This window comes from Pristis pectinata, chromosome 25, assembly GCF_009764475.1.
Source record: "Pristis pectinata isolate sPriPec2 chromosome 25, sPriPec2.1.pri, whole genome shotgun sequence".
NCBI classification, from domain to species: domain Eukaryota; kingdom Metazoa; phylum Chordata; class Chondrichthyes; order Rhinopristiformes; family Pristidae; genus Pristis; species Pristis pectinata.
This window is the reverse complement of record NC_067429.1, coordinates 13,126,236-13,139,791: the sequence shown is the minus strand read 5'-3', so window position 1 is coordinate 13,139,791 and position 13,556 is coordinate 13,126,236. Positions and strand designations below refer to the sequence as shown.

Sequence of the window (13,556 nt, the reverse complement as noted above, 5' to 3'; positions counted from 1 at the left end):
CCTCATAAAAAGTTTTTTCAGAAGTTAGGCATGCATGGGGTTGGGGTAATATATTAGCATTGATATGGCTAAGCAGAGAGGTGGGATAAATTGCTCAATTTTGTATTGGCAGTCTGTAGTTAGTGGGTGCCACAGGGATCATTGGTCGCGTTCAACTATTTCTAATCTATATAAATGACATAGATGAAGGGACCAACTGTACCGGTGCAATATTTGCTGATGATATAAAGATAGATGGCTTAGCAAATTGTAAAGAGATGGAACATAGAACATAGAACATAGAACAATTACAGCATAATTCAGGCCCTTCAGACCACAAAGCTGTGCTGAACATGTCCCTACCCTAGAAATTACTAGGCTTACCCATAGCCCTCTATTTTACTCAGCTCCATATACTGATCTAACAGTCTCTTGGAAGACCCTATCGTATCAGCCTCCACCACCACTTCCGGCAGCCCATTCCACGCACTCACCACTCTCTGAGTAAAAAACTTACCCCTGACATCTCCTCTATATCTACTCCCCAGCATCTTAAACCTATTTCCTCTTGTGGTCACCAATTCAGCCCTGGGGAAAAGCCTCTGACTGTCTATGAAATAAAAATAAATCACTACTTACTGAAACTACTAAATGAATCCAGTTCAGGAAAAATGAAGGGTTGGGATACAAGCATAACAAGTAATTCGGAAGGTTAATGGAATGTTGGCCCTTATTGTAATGGGTATGGAATGTAAAATTAGGGAAATATTGATGCAAATTTATAGTGTGCTAATGAGACCACACCTAGATTTTGGTCTCCATATTTAAGAAAGATGCCTTGGAGGAATTTGACCTCATGTCTCTGGATTGTTGGTCCAGGTCTCTGGATTACTAGTTCAGTCTTACTAATATTTAGTTTGAGAAAGTTTCTACTTTTACTTATTGATTTGTTGATTGTGGTTGTCACTGACAAGGGCTGATGTAAGTTGCACATCCTTAACTGTGCCTGAATGAAAGAAGCAGCTCAGACTCAGTCATAAGATAAGATAAGATCTTTATTAGTCACACGTACATCGAAACACAGTGAAATACATCTTTTGTGTAGTGATTTTGGGGGGCAGCCCGCAAGTGTTGCCACGCTTCTGGCCCCAACATAGCATGCCCATAACTTCCTAACCTGTACGTCTTTGGAATGTGGGAGGAAATCGGAGCTCCTGGAGGAAACCCACACAGACACAGGGAGAACGTACAAACTCCTTACAGACAGTGGCCGGATTTGAACCCGGGTCGCTGGCGCTGTAAAACATTGTGCTAAACACTATGTAGGTCTGGAGTCACACATAGCCTAGACCAAGTAAGAATGGCAGATTTCTTTCCCTGAACAACCTTTTAATACTAAATTATCTTAAGTTGTTTTTGAATGAATTTTAGGCATTGACTGCCAAGCAGCACTGAATGGATAGGACAGATATGCAGTGTCCATGCTTAGTCACATTTGATCATGCTTATTTCTTGGAAATCATTATTATTATTGCTCCAAGTTTCTTTGTTAACAGTTTAACAACAACCTATTAGTTTCATGGTTACTGATTTTAAGATTAGCTTTAATTTCATATTTTTATTTATTTATGTGAGTTTCACATGGTGGGATTCAAACTCATCCCTCTGGATCAGTGGCCTAGATCACAGGCCTAGTGTTGGGTGTCAGAGAGGCAGCAATAATAGCTTAACAACATAGAAAGTGTCAAAAGAGGTCATGGGGAGACAGAGCTGGACAGAAACCTGACAAGAATGGAGGATGATTCTGGGGTTTCTAGTGCTAGTGGAAACATTGCACAATGAAGCCTCGTTACTGCTAAACCTGCCAACTTCAATAACGGACCTGCCTCATTAACTTATCTGGTTTGAGACTGAATGGCAACTACAGAACAATGGAGATCAGAGCAAGATCACAAAAGGAGCCACTAACAAAGTTACCAGATACTCAAGTGTAAATGGTTCAGACCTATCATGTTTGTAGTTAATATTAAAGCCAATTTAATATTTTAAAGCCAAATAATGCAGAAAATAGAACTATGATTAAACAATTACCCTGAATTGAGTGAGTTAAAGAATCCTAAATCAACTGTTATTGTTCAATTTCAAAGCTTGTTTGATGAATCAATAAGCCAGATACTGAAGGCAATTCAATGCGAATGTTTTAAACCCATTTGCGTCAGTTCGAAAATGATGTTACACTGCTTGTTGACTTTGGGTCAAATTTGCTAGTGCAAAGATTGCTCAATGTACTTGGGTTGTTTGGCTGGTGATTGAATATAACAGACCGTCTGAGTTTTCGACAACAAATTGAAAGGTGGTGAAAGTCAGGGAGAGACAGGCCACTTCTTTAATCGCTTCTGAACACACAGAGCATGGATGCTGGGATGGACCTGCTCCACAGCTCTGGGGTGGAACTGGTGCAGTATCTACAGCTGAATTACAGGGACTCCCAGAGCTGGTTCACTTTTATCTCCATTGCTGCTGATCTAAGAAATACTTTCTATGTTTTCTTCCCCATCTGGTTCCACCTGTGTGAGGCAGTGGGCATCAAACTCATCTGGGTGGCTGTCATCGGAGATTGGCTCAACCTCATCTTTAAATGGTAAGTATTATGCCAAATTATTTTTGAATGCCTTCAAAAGAATTCTAAGCATTGACAGCCAAACAGCACTGAATGGACAGGACAAATATGCAGTGCTCATGTATAGTCACATTTGACAACGTTGTTTTTCTGGGAAATTATTGTTATTGCCTCAGTTTCCTCTGTTAACAGTTTGCCCAAGTCACTGATTAAAATGTCAGGTCTTTTTTTTACCATCCTGGTTACAAGTTTCCCTATTGTCAAATGCAAGTTATGTTCGCTATCCATTATTAGTGTCTCAAAGAATCTCCCTCAGTTTCAGTGTGTTCATGCCTTAGGTGCTCCCCCCTCCATATCAAACACATTCATACGAGAAGTTAAGAATCAGGTGTAATGTTAATCAATAGTCCCTCTTCTACCATAGCAGGAGTTCAGATGGCAAGGTATTCTGAGAAACATGCTCAAATCTAGAATGACAAATCAGGATTTATGTTTATGAAATTTATAAATTCAAAGGATCCACTTTAACTGGTATTGCCTGGGGCCAATTGGCACCAAAGGGTACCATCTTGAAAGGGACATCTCCTAATCCAAGGTGCCTGAAGCACTGCCTGTTTCAGGTGCAGGCCCCATCAATAATTCAAATAAATCTTGCAGAACCCCATCAGTTCAGCTCAGAGAGCACTGACAAAAGCATGGCCAGAAACACTTCAACTTATTTTTATGAGGTTAGGAGTTAGCTGGAGCGAATTCCACAGAAATAATCTACAACAATTTGCCCCCTACCCAAAATATCCTTGCACAGAATGCTTTGTGAATGTACCAGAAGTATGGTTGTGTGGTGAATTCAAAATGTAAGCTCAGATGTGAGTCTCCATATAGTAACAGCCTTTGGATACTCATTGGTGAAGTTCACATGCGACCACATTTTCACATATATTTGCTCATGGGAAATGGATGTCTTTGGTCTTGCCAGCATTTGTTGTCCATCCCTAATTGCCTCTGAACTGAGGAGGCAGTTAAGAGTAAAGCACATTGGTGCATCTGGAGTCATTAATAGGCCAGACCGGATAAGGGTAGCAGAAGGAGCCATCCTGGAGGAAAGAAATGATAATGAACCAGATGGGTTTTACAACCCAGTCATTTCAGGACTCATTTTTTTAAAATTCCAGACTTCTTTAAGTACTTGCATTTCAATTCCCCAGCTGCTGCTAATGGGATTCAGACTCTTGAGCCTGGATCAGTGCTATCTAGCCCAGTAACTTAACCACTATATTACCATATCCTCCTACAGATTGAGCAACAATGTTCCAGCATGAACATCAGCTTTAGTGAAAAAATTGATGACAATTACTTTTTATTACTGGCATTACCACAAAGTGCCAAAGAATCCTAGAGTAACACAGCTTAGCAGAAGAGCTGTCCATTCAGAGCCATTATTTCCCCATCAAGCTACAAATTATTCTTTTTCAAATTGACACAGCAATCTCTATTGCAATCTCTCTTGAACCTGCTTGCACTTCCAATATAATCCAAGTCACAGCAATTCAGCGGAGCAAGACAAATCCTCCTCATCTCACCTCTGAAACTTTGTCCCTCTTCTCCTCTGCAGGATATTATTTGGTCAGAGACCTTACTGGTGGGTTCATGAAACTTCATACTATGGCAACTCATCTGTTCCTGTTCTAGAGCAGTACCCCATCACCTGTGAAACTGGACCAGGTATTGAAAGATCATTGCACCTCCAATTAATAACAGCTCTGGACCTTAGTGATTCAGTTCTTCTTCTTCACTGTTTCTGTTTGAGGAAAGTTGACCCCAAATCTTGTCTGTTCCAGGAAGCCCCTCAGGTCATGCTATGGGATCAGCTGGGGTTTGGTATGTAATGGTGACAGCACTGTTGGCCTCTGTGCTTCAGGAAAAGCAGCATTGGGTCCAAAGTAGGTGAGTCTCACATTCAGTGTCTGTTGGTGCTTGAGATCTGTTGCAATCTCAGGCTTTACAAAACCATGGTCAGAATTAGTAAAATGATAACTGTTGTCTTAATTTAATTGAGAATATCAATTGACATGCACACTGTAGCTTAATCGCAGTTCTAGATACCGTGAGCATCTAAATGTATAAATAAGAATCATGTTAAAGGGAGAAGTATGTGCCCTGGCCATTGCCTCGCTCTTTCTGGTGATGCCTGCTCTGCTTTATTACATTTCCCCGGCTTCCTATTTGCTGTCAAAACTGGAATATAAGTCAACTTTCTGAGACTTTTTGGAAGGGGCAAATAAGGGGGCAGGGAAGGTGGGTGGGAGGAAGCATCCTTTACACCAGTATGATGTATTCAACTAACAAAATTCATCTTGATCAAATTCAACATTTATTTTTCATATTTGTTTATATTTTACTAAAACTTGAAGCAGGGAAATTGTAAAACATAACAGTGCATTATTAAATGGTATAGAAATATTTTCAAAACTTGAATCATTTTTTTCATAATTGACTCAAGGTTAAAGGGGAAAGGTTAAATGTATTTTAAACTTGTGAAAAGTGTTTGCCTAAAATTGAAATCCACAAATGGGTGGGGTCTGGCAGGTTGGGGGTGGGCATTCTTGGGGAGGTGAGAAAAATTATACACCAGTGTATAAATTTCACAGTACTCCAGGATTGCGTATGTAAAATGACACAGAAGGAGTCCATTCAGCCCAATGGGTTCATGTCATCTCCCAGGAGAGCAATCCCATTTTCCCGAAGACAGATTCCCATTTCCTTATTTACCTGTCCTCCTGCGACTTATCCCCTCTTATGCATAGTCGTCAACTCCTCTCAGATTCTTTTTGCCATTAGAGGTCATGGACAGAACACACAAATCCCACACAGAGAGCACTCAAGGTCAGAACTGAACTCGGGTCCCTGGAGCTGTGAGGCAGCAGCACTAAATGCTCCACCACCATACTTAACTGACCAGAATCTTTGCAGTTGCAATGGATGATTTGACTTGTAAAGGCATCCAAACCTGGGGCTATATCTACAGAAGCTGAGTGTTAGGTCAAAGCTTGAGAGTACTCAGGCCTCATTTCTAGAGCAGAGTGGGAAGTGGGAAATAGAGTGGGGATGGGTTCTAAACTGACCTGCCCAAAACTGTTCTGGGGTTAAAATTGAACCAAAACATTTAGTTAAGTGCTGACACTCTGGATTTCTTTACCCTAAGTTATTCCCTTATGTTACAGATGTGTTCATGCTGGACTTTGGACAATATTCTGGGTGATTCAGTTCTGTGTCTGCTTATCTAGAGTGTTTGTGGCCACACACTTCCCTCATCAAGTCTTCCTAGGAGTCCTTTCAGGTCAGTCACCTACTACTTACCGATTGCAAAATTCATTGAAAGAAGTAATGGTTCTTAAAATTTGTATAAGCAAAAAAACGGATTTTATTTTGATCAACTGGATGTTGTAGGTTATGAATAACCATGCCATGCATACACTATTACTGTTATTTTAAGATCCTAGTGTGGTTCGTGTTGAGTAAAATTAGTTGTCATTGGTGGTTATATTTTTTTGATTTCACTTAATAGAAAATGCAATACGGTTTGGCTAAAGCTGGTCACTGAAACAGTCCCACAAAATGGCCCATTGACATTGCATCCAAAGTTCCTCAGTCTCATCTCCACCTTCCCCATCCCCACCTAACACTTCCACCACCCCCAGACCCAACCTAATGCAAACTTCCTGATGTCCTAACTTTTCCATTTGGAGGCTGCATTGACGCGGCTGTTCCCACTTCGCCAGCGGAAATTAAGACAAAATTTGTGGAGGCTTTCACTCTGGTGATTTGGCTGACATTTCAGATGGAAGTTGAATTTCATGACATACTTTGTTAATGTGCTTCAAAATCATGGAAGTAATTTAAACAAACATAATAGATTTCACATTCAAATGCTGACATTCAAGAAAAGATAATGTATCAGAATTTGAATTGATTCTTTTCTTTATTGGCTCTAGCTTAAAGGGGAATAGCTAAGTATATATTAAATTCAATAAAGGCAATTTCCTAAAATTTCCAGAAAGGGATTCTAATTTATGCAAAAGCACAATGAAATCTTTTCAGGTTTATTCATGAATGAGGCTGTATTTTGCTCTTTGTGTGTATTTGAGGATCTTCACTGATGTTCCTCAGTGAAAACTTTTGTCCTGTTTCGTGTTCAGGAATGGTTGTGGCGGAGATGTTTGGCCGGCTTAATGCAATCTACAATGCAAGCCTCAAGAAGTATCTGCAGATCACTCTCTTCCTGTCCTCCTTCGCTCTGGGCTTCTACCTGCTGTTGAAAGCGCTGGGAGCCGACCTGCTGTGGTCAGTGGAGAAAGCCCAGAGATGGTGCGCCCGAGCAGAGTGGATCCACATTGACACCACTCCCTTCGCTGGGCTGGTCAGGAACACGGGAGCCTTGTTCGGATTGGGATTAGCTCTGAACTCACCCATTTATGCCGAGAGCTGCAAGGGAAAGAGAAGCCAGCAGTTCAGCTTCAGATTCATCTGCATTGTGGCCTCACTAATCATCCTGCACCTCTTTGACTCTGTGAAGCCTCCAACGCAAAGGGAATTCCTGTTTTATTTCCTGTCCTTCTGCAAAAGTGCCACCGTGCCTCTGGCAGCTGCAGCTTTTATCCCATTCTGTGTGTTACAGGTTGTAAACAGACAGGAGAAGAAGGTTTTGTAGATTTCTGAAGTGAAACATAATTGCAGGTGATAGGGTGTAGTGTCAGAGGAGGAATCAGCCTACTGCTAACAGGTTTATGTACGTTGCACCAGAAATGTGGCGATTTTCTACTCAAAGCTCACTTTAAATATTTTTTTAACACTTCCGTGTCGGAAAAACAAGTGAAGCAAAGTCTGGTTGAAGTTTGCAAGGAGCTGTTTCAACAATGTGTTATCTGGAGGTGACTGCCAGTAATAGCAAGAGACAAAAGATTAATCCTTTTGCACGATAGCTCTCTCCGTTACAATCATAGAGATACTGGAGCATTTTTAAAAATAAATTAACACCACTATTAAACTACCTGACGGACAAATGCTCTAAATATATCGTAAAATTTTTATTAGCTTTAAACTATAAAATTTAAGGAAATTGGATCATTTTAACTTTTTCTGTTGTTGAAAGCAGATCACAGTGTTGTTTCCACAGTATATTACAACTGCTAACTCACCAGACGTTTTGTCCACACATCAATGGGAAACTGATTAAATAATTTTAATTAACTGCCTCTTGGCTGGTGGCTAGTATGGATGGAGAAAGGTGGAATGAGGGGACATTAGCTTTCATAGCTTTGGCACTTTAAATCTCATCTTAACCTGCCAGAATTCAGGCATGGACAGACCACCTCCTCATTTAAATAGCAAAGCCACAACCTAATGTTGTCATTGGGACACACACAATTTTAACTGCAGGTTCAACCTTGGCCTGCAGCCCCGTACCCAGCAGCAGAAACTGGAGGCCATGGGCAAACCGGCAGATTCACTTCAAAAAGATTGTTTCATGGTTTCTTGTGTCCACAGCAGGACTCTTGCTTGTCTTGGCACCTCCTCAGCTCTGGACTTCACCAGCCTTCCTCAACTGTCCTATTCCTTCTGAGGTTTCTCCTTCCAATCTCTGTCCCATCCTGCAACATTTGACTCTAGTCCGCTATTTCTCACTCAATTCTCACTCAAGGAGATGTTATTCTTTTTGAGGACTGGACCTGAGTCCCTACCCGAGCAATTCCTTGCTAGAATTAAAATCAAAACCTTTGTGCCCATGGTATGATTGGGTTCATCCATTCAGACTCATAACTGAATGTGAAAGGCAATGATGAGGTGTTGTGCCCTTGCCTCTTAGGGGACTGGAGCAGCAGTAATGTATATGTGTCATTTGCAACATACAACAGGAAATGGTTCCCAACCTATTCCCAAAGACTAGCCCTAGAGAGTGATCTGCCTTTTTAAAAGATAAGAGATTGTTCTTGCAATCTCTGAGGTTCATTTTTATTGGTAAGAAAATTTGGGCAGTTTCATGGATTTAAAATATGGAGTGTTATTTATTTTTTTATTGATTTTTTTTGGGAGGGAAAAGTATGAAATGAATAAAATGTACTTGAAAAAATTGGTGGTGATTAAGTTCCTTGTCATTGTGTAAGTTGTAACATTTGGTTATATTTTATTATGAAAATTTTCCAATAAAATACTTAACAAACGTTTGTGCTTCTCCTGCTGTGGAGTTTGTTTTATTGGTCACTATGGACCAGGAGCACCATCTGTGGTGCTCCACATTGAGTGCAATGGGGGGGGGGGGGGGGATGCACTGACAGTCCATTTATAGTCCAGTTACAGAATCATTGCAGAGAAAGGATCCATCTGCTGCGTGATGTGACATGGATTATTCTGTTGCTTTGGTCAAGTTGGATCCTTTAACGTCTGACTGATGGCTGTGTGTAGGAGCAAGTTCAATAAAAGATTAACTACAAGGTCAGAGATGACGAAAAAGAAAGAAATGACTGCCTTTTTTTTAAAAGGATCTTTTATCTGCCAGGAAGTTGAATATTTTAATGTCATTATCTGAAGTGTTATGGACTTCCAATATATGGGACGTACAAATTATTTACCTCTTCCAGAGCTCTCTCATAAAAATGATGACAGTTATACTGTTACAAATGGATACAAACAATACTATGCTTTCATTTTCTAAGCTACAGCATATTAATGCACCATCATCAGTTGAATATTTTGAAGCTCATTGTATTTTATAAGGAATCCTGCCTATGCATCAAAATGTTTGAAACTGGGTAAGGCTTTGAGTGGGATTTGAATCAAGTTAACGTACAAATATTTATATAGTATCTAATACAAATCTCTTTAAATTTGGATTTACTTTGGTTAAAGGTTTTTTTGTTGGCTGTGGTTCAGATTGTCAGTGAACAGGAGGTCATATGTTCTGTAACGTGGGTGTCTTAAAAACTCCCTGTCTGATTGGGTAACATTGTTCTCTAAATATTGAGAGTTTAAATGTCAACTACTAATTTCCTTGAATTTTGCAAACAAAAAATCCAAAGGAGCTGATTTCAAGAAGAGACATTGATCTACGGACAAGGATTGTAGCATTGGGACTAATGTTCAGGATATTTGCAAAACAGGAACTAGATTTAAATTGTTAAGTTTGGGGCACCAAGTGACAGTCTGCATAACCATTCCTTTGAATCCTAATTGAGTGCATTCAAGATTCCTATGAAAATCCCTCTGGTACTCTACCAATCTAGAAATGTTAAATAACCTGGTGCCAGGGTAAGAATTCTCCAAACATTTGGGCTTAGGAAATTCAACATACATCAGCATGACATAAATAATGACCTGTAGGAATATGTTGGCTTGTTCATCAACTATTACCCAGCATGTGTTTGGAACTCAGGGCTTATACTAAATAGAATAGGCTGTAAATAAGGAAAATGACTCACTTAGTTTGTAACATTATTTACATTAACTCCGACTAAAGAATTGCAGATGTGCTTCTCGTTACAAATTCATAAACCTTAGATCTTTTAAAAGCAAATTCAAATGCAGGAGATCTTAAATTTTCATGCTAAAATTTAAACCCTAGTCAGTTTTATTCATGTTGCCCTGAATGAACTGTCCTTAGGTAAGTCATCGGAAGTTATCAGTAAAATATTTTTAATTTATGGACAGTTCTATTTAAGGGCAATACTTCTCCATTTATACCTTATCCTTCATTGTCATTGCGCTGGCACTGCAAACAATAGGTCATTAGATTTACACACAATAAACTTCCTAAATAGGAAGTGGAGCCATAGTATTTACATTACTGGGCTAGTTATTGAGGGGTATGAACTAATCAGGAGGGATAGATTTCCATCCCTGCAGTGGGGCAATCCCTGCAATGTTAAGTTCAGTTAATTAAGTTTGGAATTTAAAAGCTACTATCAGTAATGGTCACCATGAAACTACTGGTTTCTCATATAATCCAACTTGTTGATTAATGTTCTTCAGGGAAGAAAATCTGTCGTCTTTACTCCTCCTTATAGCTCAGACTGTCTAATCCAGCATCCTGGAGAAGGGTGATAAATAAAGGTCATTTTAAATTGCAGTGATTGTGGTGGAAGAAATGGATAGGAAACAGGACAGGATATTCCCTTTGTCCTGTCAATTCTTCCCAGTGTGTCCTCTGTAACTTAAGCTTTTTTCATCTCTCTTTCCCAGTTCTAATGAAGGGTCCCTGACCTGAAATGTTCACGCTCTTTCTCTTTCTATAGATGCTGCCTGACTGGCTGAATGTTTGCAGCATTTTCTGTTTTTATTTCAGATTTCCAGCATCTGCAGTTCTTTTGATTTTTTACAAGTTATATAGCAGATGCAACATTTTAAAACTCAGGGTATCATGCTCTTTAAACCTGTTTATAAAATGACTTACTCTCAAGGGTTAAATGGACAAGGAACTGAAGACACAATCATAAACATTTCAAGAAGACTTTTAAACTTTAACACTTTAAATGAAAGGGATGCTGAAAGTTATTAATCATGCACAAACAGACATGATAACATGCCCACACCAACTCACAGCTTCCAAGTTTTCTTGCATTCTAACCACTGGACAGGTATTGCTGTTTCTTTGTTCTAATTGATTCAGACTCTAAAATAGCTTGTTTAGTACTAATGTGGGTTAACCAACATTTATTGCACTGCATCAGCACCTTCCAAGGGCCATAATTCAGCCTGGTCAACATTGTCCACATCCCAAGAGTCCATACATGGGAGCAATATTTATCTCAATAATGGCTTGAATAAGATAATTGAGGGTCTGATTAACCAAAATTGCCCACAAAACTTTATGTTTTCAGTGGCCCTTTAATAAATTAACAATCGAAGATCAGAAGGCAGTTTTTGCTGGACTGCTGCCATTGATGGAGCAGTTTGGCAGTGAATTCAGGAATTGTCATTATGGCCAATGGTTCCAAGAGCAGAGCTCTGCTATCTGTTGCCAGGCAAGTTGCAGTTGCCAGGTAGCAACAAGCAGCCACAGCCAATGGGAGCGTCTACATCACTTTCTAGATATCCTGAAACACTGAAACTTCAGTGGTGTTACCAAGTTACAAACTTCATGCATCATCCTGCTCCTTGCACCACATGCCTTATATCACCTCATACAGATATATTTATGTTAATGGATTAATATCATTTGAAAGTGGTAGGAAACAGGCAATGGGGTATGGGAAAGGTGCAGGACATTCAATTTCCCAGTAGTAAATATGGTCAGGAACTGGAACTCATTAACTGCTGTTTGATATCACATGGAGCATGGATTTCTGAAAGTCGGGTTAATATCTTAATGTTTACAGCTAAAGCATTAACTTAAAAAATCTGGAAACTTTTAGCAGATCAGCAGCAGTTGAGGAGTGAAGAACAGAGTTAACTTTTCAGGATGGTAGTCTGATGGTGTACTAATCTGTCTTCTTTCACTGAGTAGCTGAGTCAACAGTGCAATATCTGTTTTCACAAGATTTTACACAACTGCAACTTCTCCAATGTTATTACAACTTTATGTTGCCTTTGTTAAGTATTTCTGTTCTAATTGTTTAAAATGTGCAGCCACAGCCTGATTCAACAGCATCATCTCTACTTAGAAACATAGAAACATAGAAAACCTACAGCAGAATACAAGTCCTTCGGCCCACAAAGTTGTGCCAAACATGTCCCTACCTTAGAAATTACTAGGCTTACACATAGTCCTCTATTTTTCTAAGCTCCATATACCTGTCAAAAAGTCTCTTAAAAAACCCTATCATATCTGCCTCCACCACTGTTGCTGGCAGCCCATTCCACACTCACCACTCTCTGAGCAAAAAAAACTTACCCCTGACATCTCCTCTGTACCTACTCCCCAGCACCTTAAATCTGTGTCCTCTTGTGGCAACCATTTCAGCCCTGGGAAAAAGCCTCTGACTATCCACACGATCAATGCCTCTTATCATCTTATACACCTCTATCAGGTCACCTCTCATCCTCCAAGGAGAAAAGGTCGAGTTCACTCAACCTGTTTTCATAAGGCATGCTCCCCAGTCCAGGCAACATCTTTTAAAATCTCTTCTGCACCATTTCAATGGCTTCCACATCCTTCCTGTAGTGAGGTGACCAGAACTGAGCACAGTACTCCAAGTGGGGTCTGACCAGCGTCCTATATAGCTGCAACATTACCCCTCAGCTCCTAAATTCAATCCCATGATTGATGAAGGACAATACACCGTATTCCTTCTTAACCACAGAGTCAACCTGTGCAGCTTCTTTGAGCGCCCTATGGACTCAGACCCCAAGATTCCTCTGATCCTCCACACTGCAAAGAGTCTTACCATTAATACTATATTCTGCCATCATATTTGACCTACCCAAATGAACCACTTCACACTTATCTGGGTTGAACATCTGCCACTCCTCAGCCCAGTTTTGCATCCTATCTATGTCCCGCTGTAACCCATGACAGCCCTCCACACTATCCACAACACCCCCAACCTTTGTGTCATCCACAAACTTACTAACCCATCCTTCCACTTCCTCAGCCAGGTCATTTATAAAAATCACAAAGAGTAAGGGTCCCAGAACAGATCCCTGAGTCACACCACTGGTCACCGACCTCCATGCAGAATATGACCCGTCAACAACCACCCTTTGCCTTCAGTGGGCAAGCCAATTCTGGATCCACAGAGCAATGTCCCCTTGGATCCCATGCCTCCTTACTTTCTCAATAAGTCTTGCATGGGGTACCTTATCAAATGCCTTGCTGAAATCCATATACACTACATCTACTGCTCTTCCTTCATCAATGTGTTTAGTCACATCCTCAAAAAATTCAATCAGGCTCGTAAGGCAGGACCTGCCCTTGACAAAGCCATGCTGACTATTTCTAATCATATTATACCTCTCCAAATGTTCA

The 13,556-nt window shown here is 40.2% G+C and overlaps 1 protein-coding gene across 1 annotated transcript; it reads left to right on the top strand.

Annotated features, from left to right (window-relative positions):
* The first annotated feature begins 2,316 nt into the window (after positions 1 to 2,316).
* LOC127582922 (glucose-6-phosphatase catalytic subunit 1-like) lies at positions 2,317 to 8,800 on the top strand. The gene is made up of 5 exons (XM_052038574.1): positions 2,317 to 2,620; positions 4,212 to 4,321; positions 4,438 to 4,543; positions 5,821 to 5,936; positions 6,796 to 8,800. The coding sequence occupies exons 1-5, from the start codon at positions 2,391 to 2,393 to the stop codon at positions 7,305 to 7,307; spliced, it is 1,074 nt and encodes a 357-aa protein (XP_051894534.1). The 5' UTR covers positions 2,317 to 2,390; the 3' UTR covers positions 7,308 to 8,800.
* The last annotated feature ends 4,756 nt before the right edge of the window (positions 8,801 to 13,556 follow it).